Source organism: Arvicanthis niloticus, chromosome 29 (genome assembly GCF_011762505.2).
Source record: "Arvicanthis niloticus isolate mArvNil1 chromosome 29, mArvNil1.pat.X, whole genome shotgun sequence".
Classification (NCBI taxonomy): Eukaryota; Metazoa; Chordata; class Mammalia; order Rodentia; family Muridae; genus Arvicanthis; species Arvicanthis niloticus.
The window spans coordinates 19,722,734-19,745,716 of record NC_133437.1 but is presented as its reverse complement, the minus strand read 5'-3'; the positions used below and the strand labels follow the sequence as shown (position 1 = coordinate 19,745,716).

Genomic DNA, 22,983 nt, shown 5'->3' with positions numbered 1-22,983 from the left:
GAGCATGAGTCAGTCTGATCCTTCCTTCTGGAGTGGAACCCCTCTGCAACATGCCAGGTGGATGTCCTCAAACTCGGGAGAAATGGCCAACTCTGGTCTTTCTGCTAACCCTGTGGTCATCTCAGAGAGCTGTCCAGGACTGCAGCCAGCTCTTTCTACATTGAAGTCCTCCTCCCAGTGGAGACACCTGCCCTTCTGTGCTCTATCTGAGCCTCTTCTGCTCATGAATCCTTCCAATATCTTTTCTGTAATTTAAACCACAGTTTTATTGAACAACAGTAAACGCGGATTTCTTATTCTCTTAGTTTTAATTTCAAGATAGGGTTTCATTATGTCGTCCAATTGGCCTCCAACTCTTTCCGCTCCTGCCTCTATCTCTGTTAAGCCCTGGTCCTTGGACATGCTAAGCACACGCTCTATGACTGAGCTCACACCCCAACCCATGCTTATATATTTCTTTATATATATTTATATATAGTACATACCCGAGTGGAATCAGGTATAGAGCAACAAATTGTGAACAAATTTCAGTCACAGACCTGAGCTTGGATATGAGGGACATTTACACATTCTAAATTCCATCTCCTATTCTGTAAAATGAGAAGACAGATGGATCGGGCACATACAGCCCTGGGGGCATTAGACAAGCCAAGAGTGCTGAACCATTGGCGGTTAGTACTTTCCACACATCCAGGTTTGTTTAACGACGCTGGCAAACAGATGAGTTTAAAACCTAATCCCAAAACGCCGAGTCCTTCCTACCCTCTTTGATGGTGTTCACAGAAGTCTGCCTTGCCTCTACTTGACCAAAAACCCCACCAGCTGTGCCGATGGCACAATCCTAGCACCCCAGCATTTAGAGGGGGTCGAGGCTGGAGAATTGCCACAAGTTTGAAGTCAGGTATGGATAGGGGAGTTAGGAAGCTTTCGCCAAAAGGCGAACAATCAACAAAACAACAACCAACAAAAATCCCTTTCATGTCGGTCCACTACACCACAAAGCCTTCCACACCAATTACTGAAGACAAAGGCTTAGACTTTCTAATATTCACAAGAGGATGACCTCACTGGTTCTCCGAAGTAATTAAGGGTTAAAGATAGTTCTGAACGTCGCCCAGGCTCTAAGAACCCTAGGTCCCAACCTTCCTGTCATTTGCATTCCAATGTAGCCACCTCACCGGTCCAGCCCCACCCGCAGGCGACTCTAGCAGCCAAGTGGACGCTAGCCAGCTCACCGGAGCTACGGGCAGGCTATGCAGAGCCAGGTGGCCCGGGGTGGAGCCTGCGTAAAACGTTCGGAGGGGGCGTGGCTGAGGCGTGGCCTCCTGGGGGCGTGGCCTCCCGCAGGTGCGTCCCGGGGCTCCGGTTTCACTGAAACGGGTCCCGCCCTAGGAAGGCTCAGTGAGGCTCGTGTTAAGGGAAGGGGACCGGGAGCTCCGAGTGGGGCTCCGAGTTTCGAACCACCGGTGGCGGATTCCCCGCCCGCCCCACGTCCGGGGATGCGAAGTCTCAGCCTGGCGTGGCTGCTGGGAGGTATCGCCCTTCTGGCGGCCTCGGTCTCCTGCAACCGGACCGAGAACTTTGCACGGGGTGAGCTCGAGAGGCGGAGGAAGGCGCTGGGCTGGTGGGGTAATTGGGGGCAGGCGCGCACTTCCTCGCGCATCTCGGGGCTTTCTCGGTACTTTTAATGGGTGTCCCTAACCAGGGCCAGTCAGCCGGGACACCCGAGAAGTGTCCCCAAAGACATGCTAGAGACCATCCTGTCTGGGCATTTGAAATCTCTACTGGTCGACGTGGTTCGGGGAGATAAGGAAGGAGCGCAGGCAGGACTCAGCCTCCCCTGCCTTTTAAAGGCCCTTCCTTTACAAACACTGAGTCGTTAATTGCTTTTCGCGGACCCTGTGAACTACGTCCGACCGGGTCCTACTAGACCCCTGGATTGTAGCAATTTGATGGCTCACGGCTGGGTGGAGTGAGTGGGAGCCCGAGTCCTGGGTAGTGCCCACCTCGCGTTTTGCAGTCGCACTTACCCACTGAACCCTTTCTTTGGAGGGTTGAACTACAGTGTACTAGACCCACTCGGGGCTACCGCAGTGGGTACGCTGGGCATGGAACTCAGGCGATTTGGATGTCACGTGGTGGTAGAAGGGGACCTTTCCGACACTTACATTTGGACCAGGTGACGTTCTAGCTTAGAGATTTCGAGACCTTCCCGCCGCCCGGAGCGCACCCTGGCAGCCACCCAGCTCTGACTCTGAGGCTGCCAAGCCCAAAGAACAGAACTGCAAGAAAGCGGTTCGGGGCGGTGCTTCAGTGGCTGGTTGCCGGTTTGAGCTGGTGAGCTCGAACTGGCGCTTCTAGAAGACCTCTGCAGGCTGTAGGGTGGAGTAGGGGTATTTACTGCCAGCGATTGCGCTACTGTGATGAAAAAACCCGGCTGGCGTTTTCCATTTCCCGACTAAACTTGCCGGAGTCTTGAAAGCCTTTTTTCACCTTTACTTTGTCCTTAAGTTGTAGAAGAGCGTCTAACCCCTTTCCGTTTGCCTGTCATTTAAAGTTAGAAATTTAGAAGTTCAGAAGCAAAGGTTAGTGTGTGCAAACTTAAAAAAAAAAGTGATTGGAAGTGATTACTTTCATGATTCACCTAGTATAGGAAGCGTACCCTGATTATTCAGCTTCCTTTGTTTACAGAGTGAGGAGGGAGGGAGGGGTTCCTAGCTTACACGGAGAGCTTGGTTTTAACAATAAAAAAGAACCAGGTTACTTGTTAACCCGAGCTACTTAATATCCCGCCTTGCTTCGTCTCTCTGCATAATTATGCGCCATTGCGGGTAACTTTCCTAAAGAGTTAGTCTAGTAACAGAGAGTTTAGATACAGGGGGGTCAATTGAAATTAAATTAATTTTGGTTAGGACACGGGGCACCTTGACGTCTTTGCTCACGCCGCCCAGGTCTGGTCTTTCTGTGTGCTCCTTAACTTGTTAAACAGCAGATTGGGCTTGGTTTTCTCCACCCCCAAAAGATTGCTTCTCAGAAAGGGTCCCGACCTAAGATAAACCTCATTTTTGCAGGTGTGTGTGGGGGGTTTGCACTGAATTGCGAATGTGGCATTTAAGCCGGCTTCTCTCCTACACAATCACTACTACTCTCTCCCTCTCTTGCTCACCCCCCTCCATCTCCATATTTATTTGTTTCTTGATTTCTTGCCATGATGGGCATCTAACCCAGGGCTTTGCACAGGCTGGGCAAGTGCTGGACCATTGGTATTTCCCTAGTCACACAGTCAGTCCATTTCAGTTTTAAGACTGCATCTTCTCTAGTCTTTGTTGTACTCTTTCTTTTTCTTCCTTTGAAACAGTATCCCTGTGTATCCGTGGTTGGCCTGGAATTTTCTATGTTGACCACTGGCCTTGAACTTGGAACAATTCTGTCTCCTGAATGATGGGACTACAGGAATGCACCACCATGCCTAGACAACATTTTAAAATTTAATTTAAAAAATTATGCGCACTGGTGTTTTTGCCTACACTCATGTCTGTGTGAGGGTGTCGGATCCCCTAGAACCATTACAGACAATTATGAGCTCCCATGTGGGTACTGGGAACTGAACCCAGATTCTCTGGGAGAGCCACCAGTGTTGAGCTGTCTCTCCAGCATTTTCTTTCTTTCTTTCCTTTTTTTTTTTTTTTTTTAAAATTATAAAAGTAATATGTGGTCACTGTAAAGAAAAAACAACAACAACAACAAAAAAATCAAAAAAAGGAGGAATTTAATGAAATCATCCTAAACACTGGTACTTAAAATAACCCCTACTAACATTTTGATTTATATCTTTCCCATGTTTTTGTACATGGGAAATACATAAAATACACATTCTCAAGTTAGAAAGCCTGTACAGGTATGGAATTTTAACACATAAAGGTCAATAACGCAATGTTAACAGCTTTAAAATAATGGGTGTATATACATGTACACACACACTCACACACCACGTGGGTCCCAGGTATTAGGTACTAAACCTAGGGCCGCCTGTGTAGTAACCACTTTGTCACTGAGCTAGAGCCTCAACCCTAAGTTTGCATTTTATTTTGTTATATTTATTCTCCTTAAGTTGCCCAAACTCTCCTTGAATCCTCTAGGTGACCCAGGCAGGCCTTGAACCTGAGGTTCTACTTCCTCATCCTGGCTAGCTATGATTATAGACCAGTGCTGGCAAGCCAGGCTTCGGCTTTTTAAATTAGTGTTTTGTGAACAGGCACACAGAATGTTTCCAAAGTCTTGTAGTGTTAAAGAACTCTAATGAGTGTGGAGATGGGACTTGAGGTTGGGCTTGGTCCCCTTTGCCTTCCTCCTGTTACTAATTAACCTCGATCACTCAGGCCTCATGAAATCTGTATTTGACTTTCTTACGGTTTTATTATCTAGACAAATGTTGAGGAAAACAGTTCCTCTTGGGGAAAAAAAAGTTTACAAAGTTTGCTAAAAGTGTACCTAGGGAAGGATGAATAGCAACTGAAACCTTCCCCCCCCCACCCCCTCCCAACCTGTGCTCCCAAGAGTTGATAGCAAAAGAACTCTGGGAAAGGCCAAAGCATTGAGACCAAGTCCATTCCCATCTGACGGCCTTTAAGCCACAGAAGGACCATCCTGCAACAGCTGTTCTATGCTTTTATTTGCATTTTGATAATAAATCTATACCCAGTCAGAAGACAGACTTTTGTCCATGTTTTGTAGGGGTGTTATAGCTCTTATAAACTACTGACGAAGTCCCTTTTTGGTACAGAAATGATTGTTTTGTACGATAGTTAAACAACAGTTCAACAAAAGTTCTCCACAATGGGGTCAAGTATGAAACAGATTCCTGCAAGTAAATTACAGGTCACAAACTAGTACATTTTAACTTTTGATATATTTGCCAAATGACTTTTAAAAAGATCGTATCAGCTTGCACTCTGGGTGGCCGAAAACCTAAGACACAAAGAGTAAGGTTTGCTCCTCTCCCGTTGTTCTGCTTCAAGGAAACACACTTTTTATAGCTTGGTGAGAGATTCCTAGATTTAAGGGTTTTTTTTTTTTTTTTTTTTTTTTTTTTTTGAATAATGTACATTAGAGCCTTATGCAGATGAGAGCATATTATTTTATTGGTTTCTTGTTTACAGTTGACTGTATATTTCCTGTAGGGAGGTGAGTGTCTACTCTCAGGACTAAGGGTTTGGTAACTTAGGAACCAGGCTGATACACAGGCCTGTTTCCTGTTTGGCAGTCGTGGGGGCTGGATGTTGCCTTGAGCAAGAGTGGGTGTATGTTTTTGTGTGCTTGGCAGGAACTGTTGATTGTAGCCCTAGAATTAAGATGTGCTCAGAGCCAGGTACTCTACGTGTGTCCCCACTTCGTAGTCACCCATAGTCTCTGCTTAGCTTTGAAACACTGCCTGTTTGACAGCTAGAATCAAGGATACCAGCGGTTTGGTATGCAATACAGAAGGATAGCCCATGCCCCAAGGACTTTTGAACAGGGTCACGGAATGGTGTAACGGTTTAATGTGAACGGCTGTTACTGTTTTGTTTTGTTTGTTTGTTGTTTTCTTTTTTTATTCAAGATCCTGCTGTAGAGCTCAGACTTGCCTGGAACTCCCGATCTACTTCCTGTCTCAGACTCAGTATTTAATTAATTAATTAATTTAATTAATAGAGGATTCCCACCTCTATTTTGTGTATGGGGTTTGGGGAGGCAGCCTGGAAATCAAGCCTCGTCCATGCTGGACAAACACTTGACCGATGAGGTACATCCCCAGCCGTGATAGTGCTATATCTGGGCGGGGTTTGGGGAATCTTAAGGACGCTGCCTTCTCCTCCTCCTGTTCTTTCTTCCTCTTCCTTTTTAAAAGTTGTTCTTACTTTCAACCCAAGCCATACTTCTTTTGTTATAATGTTGTTCTTTGTTCCTCTTTTCTCTTTATTTTAACATTCTTATTTAATGTTGTTTCGGTACCCACCACAACGGCAGTGATTAGTAATCCTTGGCAAGATGTGTTTCATCTCTACCCTCAGCTCATCTCTCTCTGTGTTACTTTTAATAGCTTTATTAGGGTCTCCATGTCAAATAATTTTCACAATACACAGTTAGCCCCTTTAAAGAGCCTTTTGGTATACTTAAAGAATTGTGACCATCCCGGTGGTCAATTTGAGCACATTTTGATTGCCCATAGGAATCACCTTTGCTGTTTGTTGTATGACAGTCTTCCCGTAGCCAGCCCTGGCCACCAATTGTCAACTTTCTACCTGTAGGCTTGTCTGTTCTAGATATTTGATATGTATAAATTCACATAATGTATGGGCCTCTGTGACTGGCTTCTTATTTAATTTTTTTTTCAAGGCTTACCCATGCTACAGCGTGCGTCAACAACCTATTTTCTTACTTTCTTTCTTTTTCGAACACAAATTTGCTATCACTATCACGCCCAGCATGTTTGATTGCTTTGTGTGCTTGTTTGAGTCTCTTGAGTCTCAGATGGCTGGTGATGGCCTTGAACTCACACTCAAGTTAGCCGAGTAGTTTCCATCCTCCTCATGGAGTGTTGTGATCAGTGCAGGCTTACCATACCTAGTTTTGTGGGGTGCTAGCGATCAGACTCCTGGCTTCTGGTAGAAGCCTTCCAGGCACGCAGCACTGAACTATTATAACCCAGCCTGTTTGTTTTGGGGATGAGTTCTAACTCTGCTGGGGCAGGCTGCTATCACATTCCTAGGTTTAAGCAATCCCCATGCCTCGGCTTGCCATGCTGGGACAAGCATGCACTGCTGTGTCTGGCTTCAATACTTCATCTTTCTTTACATGGGTAGGTGCCATTCCATTGTGGACACTTCTCCTTTTGTTTATTTCTTCTTCTGTTGATGGATTTTTGGGTAGTTTCCATCTAGGGCTATTAGGAACAGTGCTGCTTTGAATAATGCGCTCTCTCTCTCTCTCTCTCTCCATATATATACATATATGTATATATGTGTATATATAGATGTGTGTATATGTATATATACACACACACACACAATGTATGGGTCTTTGAGTGTTAATATACAGGTTGTTTTATGGATATGTTTTCCTTTTTCTTGGGTATTGTGGTTGGTCTTAGCTGTCAACTGGACGGGATTGGAATCATCACAAAAGCGTACCTGTGGATGCTTTCAGAACAGTTTTTTAATGTTCTGTTCTTTTGTTTTTCTAGACAGGGTTTCTCCGTATAGCTCTGGCTGCCCTACAGCTCACTCTGTAGACCAGGCTAGCCTGGAACTCAGAGATTCACCTTTCTCTGCCTCCCAAGTGCTAGGATTAAAGGTGTGCGCCACCACCGCCCTGCCAGAACAGTTTTAATTGAGGAGGGAAGACCTATTCTGAATGTGGACTGGGCACCGCTCCATAGGCTGGGGTCCCACGCTGCATAAAAGGAGACCGCTGGCCCAGCCAAGCAGCAGCACCTATGTCTACCACCCCTCTCCTACAGATGAAGTGTGACTGCCTGTGTGGTATTCCTGCTGTGAGCCGAAGGAGACACTTCCTCCTTAGTTATGCGCTGAATCCTAACCTAAGGCTTGTGAGGATGCAGGCGGAGCTGGGAGAGGGGCCTCACCAGATCCTAACCATGCTGGGGCTTCCCCCCGCTGAATTCTGCCCACCACAACTGTGAGGAACGTGTATGCTGTGTATAAACCACTTTTTAAATTGCCCCCTCTGTGTGTGTGTGTGTGTGTGTGTGTGTGTGTGTGTGTGTGTGAACATGCCATTTTGTACATGGGGAGATAAGCAGACAACTTGTGGGACTTGTTTCTCTCAGGTGTGCCAGCTTGGCACCAAGCACCTTTACTCCCTGAGCCATCTTGCCTGCCCCTAGCTGCTCACTTTTTTTATCTCCTTGTTACATCTGCGCAGTTGTACTCTGATCACGATGAGGTCAGAGTCCATTCCAGCAGGATTTCTTCAGAGTGTCTAATCACCTCCTACTTCGACCTTAGTGGCTATAAAAAGGCAGTGTATAAGCCTAGAGCCCTTCCTTTATAGAGAACATTATGTAACTTTCTTTGGGAACAGAAGAAAATGGATTGACTTTGCGAGAACTCTAAAATCTCAGCCACCGCCCACAATTCAGGGTTACTCACTGGCGCTTGCTTTGAATGAGAACGGCCCCCATAGGCTCGAATATTTAAATACCTTTACCCCAGTGAGTGAACGCGTCTGGGGAGGTGTGGTCTTGTTGGGGAAGCAAGTCCCATGGGGCAGGCTTTGAAGCTCCCTGACTTTTGATTTTAGCCCCCTCTGCTTCCTGATTGTTTGAAGGTGTGAGTTTTTCAGTTCCTGCTGCCATGCCTGCAGCTTGCGGCCGCGTCTCCCCACCATGACACACTCTTAGCGATCCAGAACTGTAGGTAGCCCCAAATAACAGTTTCCTTCTGAAAATTTCCTTGCTCATAATGTTTTGTCATAGCAACGGAAAATTAACCATCAATACACCTAGTGGGCTGTTTCAGGCCTGGATGCCTTTGTGGGTGAGTGGGGTCCCCAGAGTGTTGATCCACTGCTCACAGGATCCAGCTGTGTTGTACACCACCCTCTGGGCAGCTGTGGAGGCTTTTGTTTATCCCTCTAAAGGGCTGGCAGAACCTGTTGACGTTAATACTGGTGACTATGTAAATTATTGAAGGAGGGGCTGCTTAAAGAAAGTGACTTTTAGTGTGTTAAATTTAAACTTTTAGCTATTCTGCTTGAGAAAATTTGTGTAGCCCACGCAGATTGAGCCGATCTCTATGGGTTCTAACATGTAGTTTCAGTTAGGTGTGGTGGGGGATAGCGAGAAAAACCATGGCTTCTGGTAATGAACTAAGGCTAAAGCCCAATCTTCCCACATAACAACTGTTTAACTGCGGGACACGTATGCAGTTACTGATCTGTGCCTTAGTTTCTTCATCTATAAAATGAGACGTAATGGCATTAGCTGCCTTGTCGGGTTTGTGGTGATACAGGTGCCCTGCACGCAGTGCGGACGGTAGTACCAGACCCACAGTGAGTCAGGGCTAGTCTCCGTGATGGCAGCCACGGTCCTGTACTTCATTGTGGTTCTCTGTGTGGCCTTTGGCATTCAGTGTTCTGGATCACCCTCAGTTCTTCCATAGATGTGGGGAGCTGAGCATTGAAATCCAGAGGTTTGTCAGGGCTGGGCCGGGGCTGGGACACTAAAGCAGCTGTGGCATTATGCTAGATTCCTTACAGTTGTTGTGTCTGTAAGCACATCTTTACTGCTTCCTTGAGATGCTTCAAACTTAGTTGCTCCTGTTTGTGGCTTGAAAAAAACACTCCGGGGAATCAACATGCATTCTGTGTAGAAGGGTATTTTGTGAAACGGTATTCCATTATGGATCTATGTACTAAGTACTGGGTTTCCGTGCAGAACGTATTCTTCATGGAGTTATCTAATGCAGTATCTGAAGAACACTGTAATATTCAGGAATAATCTTTCTTGAGACACATATCCCAGGCTGGCCTCAAACTCACTATGCAGCTGATGGTGCCCTTGGATTTACGATTATCCTGCCTCTGCCTCCTGAATCCTGGGGTTACAGTATCTGGTACACAATAGGCAGACACTCTACCAATTGAGCTGCATTCCCACCTCCTTATGAATATTCATTTTAGTTTTAATTTTATTAATTAATTAGTTAGTTAGAGACGGGATCTCTATATAGCCCTGGCTGCCCTGGAATTCTATGTAGACCAAGCTGGCCTCAAAATCATAGAGGTCTACCTGCCTCTGTCTCCAGAGTCCCATGTTAAAGGCAGATGCCACTACACCTGGCTTTGTTTTTTTATTTATTTATTTATTTATTTATTTATTTTTAATGATTTATCGATTTTGAGTATTCTATCTGCACGTACACCTGCATGCCAGAAGAGGGCATCAGAACTCATTACAGATGGCTGTGAGCCACCATGTAGTTTCTGGCAATTGAACTCAGAACCTCTGAAGGAGCCAGTGCTCTTAACCACTGAGCCATCTCTCCAGTCCCTGCCCCCATTTTAATTTTTAAAAAGTGCTCTTTTGGACAGTTATAGAAGAAATGGAAACAATAGGCATATTTACGTTAAATGCATTTATTTTTCTAAGGCCACCGTGATGAGCAGAGCTATAAAACAGCAGATATTACTCCCTTGATTCTGAGGTGAAGGGTCTGGAATGAAAGTGATGGGGGAGAGAGAATCTGTCCACGTCCAGCATCCGGGTGGGTGCTGCCATCTTTGGTGCCCCTTGGCTTGTTCCTAAACAGTATTCTAGCCTTTTTTTCCCATTGTCCGTCACGTTGCTTTCTCTGCTGTTTTCTCCTTTTCTGTCCTCAACTTCCCTCTGTCTTCTTAAAAGACCACTATCATTGGATTGAGGGCCTGAGTGGATAGCCAGGATAGTGTTCTTATGATTGTGCGTTAGGGTTGCCGAGACTGTTGTCTACTGGGGATTAGGACGTGAACGCCTTCCTTATTGGATAGGGGACACCTTCATTTTTCTACAGTGGGTGGAAAGCGAACTGCTGATGTCTGTAACCTCCAATGCTCCTCCCACTCCTCCTACGCCAACAGCTCTACGTGGTGAAACCTCCAGAAGCGAACGGTCCTGTAGAACCTGAGTCTGGAGCCAGAAGCAAATCAGATAACTGAGCACACAGTAAATTTTAAACAGTCGGGAGCAGTATACTGTCTTCCTTGGTACATGAACAATGTCCAGGTGTTTCCAGGTAGTAGAGGCCTCAGGCTCAGCATTAAAGGAAAATTCTTTCATACCCTCCCTTCCTCCTTCAGGTCTATGAGGGGATGCAGGATTGGGCAGGGTGAAGAAGCATGGGCTTGCCGGTCACTGGTTGGTAGGTTTGTTCTGTTTCGCTTTGTTTTTGATGGAATCTCACTATGTCACCCAAGCTGGTCCCAGACTCCTTAAGCTAAAACAATCCATTCGCCTCAGCTTTCTAAATAGCTGAAACTATAGGCATGCTCTACCACACCTAGGGCTATTCGTGGTTTTGAATGTTCAATTCATAGCATGGAGGAAGTACCCTAAGCTAAAGCTTGCTGTTACATGCTCCAAAGTCAGAGTACATTTGGTGTCGTCAGTACCATGGCCTCGATGCTAAAAGGCTTGCCTGCCGACTGAGCTCTGTGGGAGGATGCTGATGAAGCCAGCGGAGAGGTGGGAAATGCCTACCCATTATAGTATTTCTCGTGGGTGGATAAGGGGATGCCCCCTGGTTCTGGAATCTCCCTAGGCTGGCCCCTGCGACAGGGAGTGGTTGACATCTAGGCTGGATCTTGGCTTAAGGTCAGAGAAGACTAGGTGTACACTGGAAAATGATTCTAGACTGACCTATCTATCTATTCTATCTATCCTATCTGTCTGTCTATCCTATCTGTCTGTCTGTCTATCTATCTATCCATCTATCATTTGTCTTTATTAACTGGCTCATTCATCAAAGACTGCTGATGGTTGTGTGATTAAATAAAAGAACTAATGAATGTAGCTATTTAAAGAAAAGAAAATGGAATCCTGTCAGTCTTAAGATTCCTAGAAGTCACTATCCTACACAGAATCCAAAACTCTCAGCGTTAACGAAATACCATTGCTGGGGCTGAGGATGTAGCTGAGTGGTAAAATACTTGCCCAGCACACACAAGAATTAGACTTCAACCACCACCAACCGCCCTGCCCAGTCCCGCCACTCAAAGAGAATATTAATGTTCTCCATAATGCTCTAATAGCTTCTGTCAGTGCTCATCTGAAGTGTTCATGTAAGCACAGTGGTCATTGTTGGACCATTTATCTCAGTAATGACTCTGCTCTGCCTTCTTTGTACAGGACCCAACAGTAAAGGAAGAAGTCTTATTGGCAGATTGGAAACCCCGCCTCCAATCACTGGGAAAGGAGTCTCAGTAGAACCAGGCTTTTCCGTGGACGAATTCTCTGCATCCATCCTCACTGGGAAGCTGACCACTGTCTTCCTTCCGGTCATCTACATTATTGTGTTTGTGATTGGTTTGCCCAGTAATGGCATGGCCCTCTGGATCTTCCTTTTCCGAACGAAGAAGAAACACCCTGCTGTGATTTACATGGCCAACCTGGCCTTGGCGGACCTCCTCTCTGTCATCTGGTTCCCGCTGAAGATCGCCTACCACCTACATGGCAACAACTGGGTCTACGGGGAGGCACTTTGCAAGGTGCTTATTGGCTTTTTCTATGGCAACATGTACTGCTCCATCCTTTTCATGACCTGCCTCAGCGTGCAGAGGTACTGGGTGATAGTGAACCCCATGGGACACCCCAGGAAGAAGGCAAACATCGCTGTCGGTGTCTCCCTGGCGATCTGGCTCCTGATTTTTCTGGTCACCATCCCTCTGTATGTCATGAAGCAGACTATTTACATTCCAGCCTTGAACATCACCACCTGTCACGATGTGCTGCCTGAGGCGGTATTGGTGGGGGACATGTTCAATTACTTCCTCTCCCTGGCCATTGGAGTCTTCCTGTTCCCGGCCCTCCTAACTGCGTCTGCCTATGTGCTCATGATCAAGACGCTCCGATCCTCCGCCATGGATGAGCACTCGGAGAAGAAAAGGCGGAGGGCTATCAGACTCATCATCACAGTGCTCGCCATGTATTTCATCTGCTTTGCCCCTAGCAACCTTCTGCTCGTAGCGCATTATTTCCTAATCAAAAGCCAGAGGCAGAGCCACGTCTACGCCCTCTACCTCGTCGCCCTCTGCCTGTCGACCCTCAACAGCTGCATAGACCCCTTTGTCTATTACTTTGTCTCGCAAGATTTCAGGGATCACGCCAGAAACGCGCTCCTCTGCCGAAGTGTCCGCACCGTGAACCGCATGCAGGTATCGCTCACCTCCAACAAGTTCTCCAGGAAATCCAGCTCTTACTCTTCGAGCTCAACCAGTGTTAAAACCTCCTATTGAGCTGTACCCGAGGATATCAAGCCTGCTTGATGATGATGATGATGACGACGACGACGACGACGACGACGACGACGACGATGATGGGGGGGTGAGGTGCCTGTGTGGGTGTGGGGTAGGGATGCACCAACACGCATGGGGCAGTCATTTCCTATCTAAGCTGCCAGTCTATGCACCAATCTCAAGCATGCAGCTCTACCCAGGATTGCCAGAAGCCTCCTTGTTTGCAGAACAGTCTTCCACTATAATGAAAATGGACATCAGTATCAGAAACTGAGCGAACCGAGAGGAACATGTTTTGTCAAAGTAAAGATGGAAATCCAGTGACTTGCAAAAAATAATTATACCTGGCAAGAAGGCTAAGACTCCCTGAAATGCTTTCTTTTTTGTCTGGAGTCCGTCACAGCGCTTCAGTCCAGTAGGTTGACTCTACAGAATTGGGGGAGGAGTCTGTGAATGAGCTTCCTGGCCGGCATTCTAACCGGTCAACAGTGAGCTTGCTGGACAGAGGATCCAGATGGCCAGTGGTTACATTCTCGCATGCACCGTTTCATCAGAGCTACTGGGGATCTTGTTCTATGTGCAGGTCTCTTAGCTTCAGTGCCCCGGGGAGCTCAGATACGAGGGGGACACTCTACAACGCTCGGTGATGGCTCCATACGCAGCACCATGGAGCTGAGTCCTGCTTCTGCTTGCCAGAGCACCACAGTAATGTCGGCAAAGAAAAACCAACAGCAGTGTTTTGAACCTCTTTTTGGTCGGTTTATGATGGATTTGCCTATTGGTTTATTGGGATTTTTGGTTCCTTTATTACTCCGTTGTAGTTTTGTATGTCTAGAAGTCAAGAGAAAGAAAATGGGGCTCTTAAACATGTAAATAAAAATTTATTATTATTATTATTTTTTTTTTTACTTAAGTCAGTGTGGGTAATAGAGTATTTGGCCAATTGCAAATACTGCTTAGTTCTTTTTAAATTAAGTTTTAACTACATTGTGTGAACTTAAGACATTTTCATGATAAAGCATTATTATAGTGTCAGTTCTTTTCTCCCTAATCATATTTCTTCCTGAGATACAGGCTCTGCCCCTCCTCCCCCTTGCCACTTTCCTCCCTCCTCCCTCCTCCCCTGTCTGCTTTCACGTACCATTTAGTAGTTTATTAAAAAAATCGTTGGAATAATTATTATCAGTTTTGTTCACCTGTTACCAATGATGGAATTAACATCTCATCTGTTTGGGAAAACGCAGAAACAAGACGCTATGGCTATTGCATGGTTCTTTATACACTGCCTATATTTGCAGCTTTAAAACATGACCTTGTTGTATGAATGCTTTATAAATAATATGTGAACACTTTTTAAAAAAAAACTTCTTTCAAACTGTGTTTGTTTGTTTGAAAGAGGGGAGAAGAGAATCCTCCTGTTGTAGTGACCTGATGCTCACCCCACCCTGTTCTGTTCTTTCTGACCAGACCAGCTCAGTCAGTTAACGCGTTCTCCAGAGAAGGAGTGAGGATTAAAAAGAAAAAGACAATTAGAGAAAACTATAACATGACTCCAGCCAGTGCTGAGACTGAAGCGGGTTTGTATCTTTCTAGGTCCATACAGAGAACATGGCCAGTTCTAAGGCATAAACAACGTAGTTAAGGAACAAGGCAATAGACTGGAAGGTCCCATGATTACTGTATTCAGGGTCTTAACAAGACCCATCAAGACACAGAGAACTCATTCTTCAGATGCATTCATCTTGAGAGTACTTCCGAGTTCTAGCCAAAGTCCAATTCCTGCCTGAGGCCTATTCCAAGTCCTGGCCCAATGTCAAATTCCTGCCAAGTTTCTAGAAGTGGCCCCAAAAGCTCTTCACATCTTTCTTTTCTTTCTTTTTTCACAGTGTGATGGTCACTCCACCCCTTTCCTTCCTTCCTTCCTTCCTTCCTTCCTTCCTTCCTCCCTCCCTCCCTCCCTCCCTTCTTTCTTTCCTTCTTTCCTTTCTTCCTTCCCCTCCCTTTCTCCCTCCCTCTTTCTCTCCCTTTCTCCCTCCCTTCTTCCTTCCTTCCCTCCCTCCCTCCTCCCTACATCCTCCCTTCCTTCCTTCCTCCCTTCCCTCCCTCCTCCCTCCCTCCCTCCCTCCCTCCCTTCCTTCTTCCTTCCCTCCCTTCCTTCCTTCCTTCCTTCCTTCCTTCCTTCCTTCCTTCCTTCCAACACTAGAGATCTAAACCTGGCCTGGTGAATTTACACTTTTTTTCTCACTAGTTTTTCAAATAAACAAAATGTAGTTTACACTGCTCTGCAATGACTACCTTTCATTAATTGTTAGGTTTAAAATTTTTTCCATGTATTTCTACAACTTGGACATCCATTTTTAAAGGCTATAGACCCTTTAAGGGTCTGGCTGTATATATTTATATTTCCTCCTGGATGGCACCTTGACTTACACTAGCTCAGGTGATATTTTTTTTTTTTTTTTGCTATTTCAACATTATTGCACTGTGCATTTGTGTGTAGACATTATTGACATTTACTTTACTTTTATTGAGACTATATTGCTCTGAAACTTGCTCTGTACACTCAGGGGTCTGCTTGCCTCTGCCTCCCGACTGCTGGTTTTAAATGTCTGCACCATCACACCTGGATCCTTGAGAGAGTTTGTGAAGGCCGTACTTCTGGATGAGCAGATAGAATGGGCAGCTGAAAAGTTGTTGTATGTCCAGAGAGCTGGGGAAATGGCTCCCTTGTTAGGAGCATTTGTTCCTTTTCCAGATGACCTTGGTTCAGCTCCAAGTGCCATTGCAGTGATGGCTCACACACCATCCTTAACTCCAGTTCCAGGGCATGTGATGGCCCCTCTGACCTCTGAAGGCATTCGGCATGCATGTGGCGCGTGCGCATGCACGCACACACACACACCAACTAAATCTTAAAAGGAAAAGTTGCATATCACTTGTGGGGTGTGCTTAGATGCCTATTTTAAAGATTGATGATCTTTTGCCAACTGCTTCAGTACCTAAATCAAAAACACCTGTACCTGTTTCCCAGCATGCTTGTCCACATTTCCTGCCACCAACCTTTCGAAATTGTGCTAGTCAGATTTGATAAATCTGTTTGTACTCCAGAAGCTTCACTGTGTCGCAGCTGCAGTACAGGCCTGGTCTCTGCTGAAACTTCACTCGGCCTCTTAGCTTAGCTCTTTGAGAGCGTTACTTGTGAGGATAATTAGATTTTTTTTTCCACATGAGGCCTCAGGGAAGAGCTACTGGGCACAATGCTGTGCTCCCAAGTTGCATGTAGCTAACAACACTAATCCCCTCATTCCCAAGGCTTGGTCTTCTGTAGACCAGTTACCCAAAGTCAAAGTTCACTGAAAATACTAAATACTGGTCCATTTTAAAATGTGTGTGTTCTGAGTAAAGGATTGAGGCGAGGCTGGTGCTGTGGTGAATCTTTGCCCAGATTGTTGGGCAACACAGCTGTTGGCCACTATCCAGCTGTGTTTTGGTTATCGTATCTGTTGGCTATCAGAGTGGGCTTCTCAGGCCTGGTGTTCAGGTAGCGTATTCTTGAGCCCAAGGAGAGAGTATCTGGTAACTGAAAAGGGAGACAAGAAACCACTATGGGAAGTGCCGAGACCACATTTATGTAACTCCTTTTTTGGGACTTGGTGATTGTTTTGTATTTAGTTTTTGTTACTCTCTGTGTTTTATAAATTGAATTTTATCACAGGTATGTGCTTGGGCATGCATATGTAGGTTTCAGTGAGTCCACGGTTGTTTGCTAGGGATCTTAGAATGTAGCCCCTAGAGGTAAGGGTCTTGTGAGATTGGATCTATGTTACTAGTAAGAAATGAAGACAAAGACCGGATAAAAAGGCCCAGAGAGCCTCCACATATAAACTTGTCCAATGGTAAAGCCTTTCTGGTATTTGCCATTTATTAGTCATTTTTTATAATATATACTGATGTGGGCTGGCTCAGTGGTTAAGAGCAATGGCTGCTCTACCAGAGGTCATGAGTTCAATTCCCAGCACCGACATGGTGGTTCACAACCATCTATAACGGGATCTGATGCCCTCTTCTGGCATGTGGGTGTACATGCAGCATAGAACTCATACATAAGATAAATAAATGAAATAAACAACAACAAACAAATAAGTAAATTGAACTGGTGGCCAAGTGTGGTGGTGCACACTTCTAATTCCATTACTAAGGAGGCAGAGGCAGGCAGATCTCTGAGTGCAAGGCTAGCCTGGTCTGCATAGCAAATTTCAGGCCAGCTAGGGCTACATAGTGAGAACCTTTCTCAAATACAGGCTGGAGAGGCGGTTTAGCAGATGGGAACACTGCTCCTATTGTAGAGAACCTGGATCCAATCCCAGCACACACGTGGCCACTCATAAGAAACTCCATTCCCAAGGGATCTGACACTTGTTTCCATGGGTACCAAGCACCCATGTGCACACACAGACACAGCATCCATATATGTAAAATAAAAATAAAATCGAACAAATATAACAGTTACTTTCCTTGCTTTCTCAGAGTCTTTGGAGATCTATTAAAATGTAAAAGACAGTCCAGGTATGTTGCCTACTAATAGAGTACAGGGCTTGGGCTGACCCCTAGTGCTGTTGAAAAGTGAAAACTAAATACAATAAGTGATTCAAAAAAGAATATTTTTAGATACAAAAGCTTTTTGGTGAGTTTTACTTTTTTTCCTTTCTTTGCTTTCTTTTCTTTTTTTTGTTTTTTGTTTTTTGTTTTTTGTTTTTTTTGAGACAGGGTTTCTCTGTGTAGCCCTGGCTGACCTGGAACTCACTCTGTAGACCAGGCTGGCCTCGAACTCAGAAATCCGCCTGCCTCTGCCTCCCAAGTGCTGGGATTAAAGGTGTGTGCCACCACTGCCCGGCTTTCCTTCCTTCCTTCCTTCCCTCCCTCCCTCCCTCCCTCCCTCCCTCCCTCCCTCTCTCTCTCTCTCTCTCTCTCTCTCTCTTTCTTTCTTTCTTTCTTTCTTTCTTTCCTATTCTGGAACTCACTGTAGACCAGGCTGGCCTCGAACTCACAAAGGTCATCCTGCCTCTGCCACCCGAGTGCACTACCACTGCTAGGCAGTTCCTTGAGGGGTAGCTTGGAAGCCTCTGGTCTTGAGTTACCCCCTTGGTTGGAGACAGAAGGAGCCATGCCCCGGGCAGGCAGAGACACATTGGATATGATCATCTTTGCTTTTGTGTTGATACTGAGTCGCCTGATTTGTCTGAAGGACCTGAGTCTTAAGTAAGAATGAACATTTTGTACTCCGCTGGGTCATTTACTAAGAGAGCTCCTTAATCTGAAGTCAGTGTAGACTTGTCTTTCTGTTCAGGCCAAAGTTCAAAGCTGACTTCACTGAAATGAATTTCCTGAGCATTTCCTTGTAGTAAGAGTTTCAAAGTTGTAATTTCCTGGTTATCAGGATTTCATAAACCCTGCGGTTATAATCTTATCCGTATGCACACTTCATTGATTACAACTTTATTTCTGAAACTTTAACACTTTGAGAGGCTCTGGGAAGAGCTAGAATATTTTAGAATCAAGGATAGTTAGTTGCTTGTTGGAGTTTTACTGGAGAGCTTGTCTCTTAGAAGTGAAATTCTAGAGTCATATATGTATATGTATGTGTGTGTGTATATGCATGTATATATGTATATATACATGTGTGTGTGTGCGTGCGTGTGTGTGTGTTTGTGTGTGTGTGTGTGTGTGTGTGTGTATGTGTGTGTGTGTGTGTAAGACAGCTGTCCAGTCCTCCTTTGAGCCCCAGGTCTAAAAGAGAAAAAACTCCCTTAAGTCAGAAATCAAGACCCTCCACATTACCTGAGCCTTGAATAACAGAGGTGGATGTTATATATTCCTATATAAAGTGGGGTCACGGGGTGCACACCAAAGAAATGCTATTATTGAGGGAAGTGTGAGGCTTCTGTGGCTTGGGTATAAACTACTCTTGTCTCTCCCTGTTAGTAAATCTCCAGTATTTCCAGGACCACAGACAGCTTGTGGGCTTCCTTCCTCCAGAACTCCAGGCAGACCATCCTCACCCAGCCAGCAGCAGTGTGAGCAGCTCATGCATCATCATGTTACTAACTGCAGATGACTAAGTCAGGACTCCTACCTGGACATCGGCCTAGTCAATGATTGATGTTGACGTTCTCAGCGAATACGGGAACACCAAGAAGAACGGCTAGAGAAATAGCTCGTGGGTTAAAATGCAAAGCGCTTATTGCTTTTGGAGAGGATCAGGTCTTGGTTTTCAAAACCTGGGCGACTCAAAACCACTGGCAAGTCCAGTTCCTGGAGATCTAATGACCTCTTTTGCACTTGCGCGCACACACACACACACACACACACACACACACGCGCGCGCGCGCACGCGCACGCACACGCACACACGGCACATAAAACTCATGAAGAGACAAACAAGCACATAATTAAAAGAAATTCAGTTTCGAGACTTTAGGCTACTCAAAAAAGCATTTAAAATATCCTGCTCCAAAGGTGGATTTCGAGGGTGGTCAATCAAGAAAACAAAGAACTGAGCATGGTGGCATGCACCTTTTATTTCAGCACTTAGAAGGCAGAGGCAGGGGGAGCTGTCTGAGTGCAGGGCTAGCCTGGGCTACATAGACCCTATCTCAAAACGACAACAACAAAAACCAAAAAGACAGGTTGGGGCAGAGGCTTAGAGAGCTAGCAAGAACACTTCTGCTTTTATGGAGGACCTGGCTTAGGCTCCCAGCACCTACATTAGGTGGCTCACAATTACATATAACTCCAACCATGGGTGATCCAGTGTTCTGACCTCCATGGGTATTGCACAAATATGGTACACCCTCAGACAAGCAGACATACACATGATATAACAAAACAACAAAAAACCCAAAACACAACAAAAACAGTTAGGGTGAGATACCATACCATGAGGGTAATTACACATTTCTCACGGCTTGCATATTTTTTGGTTTTGGTTTTATTTTTTTTTTTTCTTTTTTAAATCCATCTCCATGTGGTTATGACTTGCCAAGAATCCTTCATTGAGGCCAGGCTAGGCTCAAATTCACAGGGATCTGCCTGCTTCTGTCTCCCAAGTGCTGGGATTATACTACATTGTTTTATTTTGAGAAAACGTTTCACACTGTGGCTCAGGCTGACCTGAAAGTTACTACATAGCCCAAGTTGGTCTAGAACTCACGGCAGCCCCCTTCTTTCAGCCTTCTATATTCTGGGACCATAGGAGGGAGCCACCATGTCTGGTTCATGCTCATACCCTGTCTTAGTCGCTGTTCAATTGCTGTGATGACCACATCAACTTTTATGAAAGTATTTAACTGGGGCTAGCTTACAGTTCAGAGGGTCAGTCCATTATCATCATGGCAGAGAGCATATCGGGGCACATGTTGCTGGGACAGCAGTTGAGAGTTACATCCTGATCCTCAAGCAGAGGGAGGAGAGAGAGACTGGGCCTGGCATGGGCTTTTGAAACCTCGAGGCCTGATTCCAGTAAGACTATGTGTCCAATAGCCCCCAATAGCCCACACCAGCTAATCCTTTTCAAATAGTGCCACAACCTGGTGACTATTCAAATAAAGGAGCCTGTAAGGCCACTCTTATTCAAACTATCACACACTTTAAAAACATAGCTTAAAAATTACAAATCCAATAGCCATCATATACCTCACAGACCCAAAGAAATTAGGCAAGAAGGAAGGCCCAAGGTTAGATGCTTGAATCCCACCTAGAAGTGGTAACAACGTAGTCCTGGGAGGCAGAGGGAGGGAGAAACCTAGGTGGGAGAGAGGAGGGTGAGGGGAATAGGGGGGCAGGATCAGGCATGGAGAAAGACAGGAAAGAGTCCCAGGGGCCAGGAGAATGAATGGAAATATGTAGCTCTGTGTGTGTGTGTGTGTGTGTGTGTGTGTGTGTGTGTGTGTTGGAGGGATTTTCTAGGAGGTTCCAGAGACCTGGGATGAGGGACGTTCCTAGGAGTCAATACAGGTAACCTTAGCCGAAATGCTCAAAAGTGGAGATAGGGAACCTGAAGAGACCATCTCCTGTAGCCACACAGGGCCCCCAGTGGAAGGATGGGGATGCCAACCCTCTTACAAAACTTTTGACCCCAAATTTATCCTGCCTAAAAGGAATTCAGGGACAAAAATGGAGCAGAGACTAATGGAATGGCAGACCAGTGACCAACCAGCCCATTTTGAGAGCCATCCCATGGGCAGGCACCAATTCCTCACACTAATAATGATGCTATGTCATGCTTACAGACAGGAGCCTGCCATAGCAGCCTCTGAGAGACTTTACCTAGCAGCTGACTTAGGCTGATGCAGAGATCCACAGACAAACATTGGACGGAGGTTGGGGACCCCTATAGAAGAGTTACAGAAAGGAGATGGCAAGCCCACAGAAAACCAACAGTGTCAACTAACCCAGACCCCTGGAAGCTCCCAGAGACTGAACCACTAACCAAAGAGCATACACGGGCTGGTCTGAGGCCCCTATCTGGCTTCAGTGGGAGAGGATGCACCTAATCCTGTAAAGACTTGGTACCCCAGGGTAGGGGGATATGGGGAGGGGGGCACCCTCTCAGAAGCAAAAGGCAGTGGGGGGAGGAACTCTGTGAGGGGGGACCAGGAGAGGGCAGCAACTGGGATGTAAAGAAAGGAAGGAAAGGAGGGAAGGAGGGAGGGAGGGAGGAAGGAAGGGAGGGAGGGAGGGAAGAGAGGAGGGAGAAAGGGAGGGACGGAGGGACAGAGGGAGGGAGAAAATAGACAAATCAAGTGGTTTATATTAAAAACAAAAATGTGATAGCATAAAAGCGCATAGAGAAAAATAAACAAGCCTTCTCAACCACCTACATCAGAACCCAGTAACCCTCTTTGTGTATACTTTGAAGTGTTCTTCACATGGACAAGCATGTGTTTTGTACCCATGTTTATATCTAAATTGCATTACCTACTAGTAATATTTACACATAAATTGCCTCAGAATTCAGTGGCTTACCCAACTTTTTTTTTTTTTTTTTTTTTTTTTTTTTTTTTTTTTTTTTTGGTTTTTCAAGACAGGGTTTCTCTGTGTAGCCCTGGCTGTCCTGGAGCTCACTCTGTAGACCAGGCTGGCCTCAAACTCAGAAATCCACCTGCCTCTGCCTCCCAAGTGCTGGGATTAAAGACGTGTGCCACCACCGGCCGGCTACCCAACCACTTATTAACATGCAGTTTCTTGGGTCATGAATTCAAGAGCAGTCCATCTTCACGAGTCTACCTTGGGGTCTTGTGTGGTGGCCGCTGAGATCTTGGATGGTGCCGGCCTGGAGACACAGTGCCAATGTGGCTCACTCACAGGGCTGGCAAGAGCTGCTGTTGGCAGCAAGCTTCCATTCCTCCTCATGAGGGCCTCTCCACAGGGCTGCTTGAGTGATCTCGCAGCATAAAGGCAGGCTTCCCCCAAACAAGTGACCCAGAATGAAGTGACCAGAGTGAAGCTGTAAAGTCTTGCTTCAGAGGACACATGCTGTCCTTTCCACACCATAGCTGACCTGCCACACAGACTGGCTACGACTCAGCTCGGGCAAAGACTTTCGAGGAGTGTAGGTAGGCAGGGACGGTCACTGAGCAATTTGGAGTCTGGCTTGCACACTGTGCAGGAACATATCTCAGGCAGTATTACTACATCAGCATATGCAGACTTGCCCCATTGTTTTAAATAACGGTGTCTATTGTACACACACATACATACAATGTAATATACAAAATACTATATAAACAATACCTGCATGCCTTTATCTTGAGTACTTGCTCACTTAATATTCTCCTATTCTTTTTTTTTTTTTTTTTTTTTTTTTTTTTTTTTCTGTTTGTTATTTCAAGACAGGGTTTCTCTGTGTAACCCTGGCTGTCCTGGAACTCACTCTGCAGACCAGGCTGGCCTCGAACTCAGAAATCTGCCTGCCTCTGCCTTCTGAGTGCTGGG

The 22,983-nt window shown here is 45.7% G+C and overlaps 1 protein-coding gene across 1 annotated transcript; it reads left to right on the top strand.

Annotated features, from left to right (window-relative positions):
- Window positions 1-1,348: 1,348 nt before the first annotated feature.
- F2rl1 (F2R like trypsin receptor 1) lies at window positions 1,349-14,369 on the top strand. Its single transcript, XM_076927200.1, has 2 exons — window positions 1,349-1,590; window positions 11,885-14,369. The coding sequence occupies exons 1-2, from the start codon at window positions 1,500-1,502 to the stop codon at window positions 12,988-12,990; spliced, it is 1,197 nt and encodes a 398-aa protein (XP_076783315.1). The 5' UTR covers window positions 1,349-1,499; the 3' UTR covers window positions 12,991-14,369.
- The last annotated feature ends 8,614 nt before the right edge of the window (window positions 14,370-22,983 follow it).

Bases quoted from the DNA above. Each gene is read 5' to 3' on its own strand.
- F2rl1 (XM_076927200.1), top strand. From the start codon at position 1,500: ATGCGAAGTCTCAGCCTGGCGTGGCTGCTGGGAGGTATCGCCCTTCTG. The intron at 1,591-11,884 runs GTGAGCTCGAGA...TTCTTTGTACAG, and splicing joins GACCGAGAACTTTGCACGGG to GACCCAACAGTAAAGGAAGA.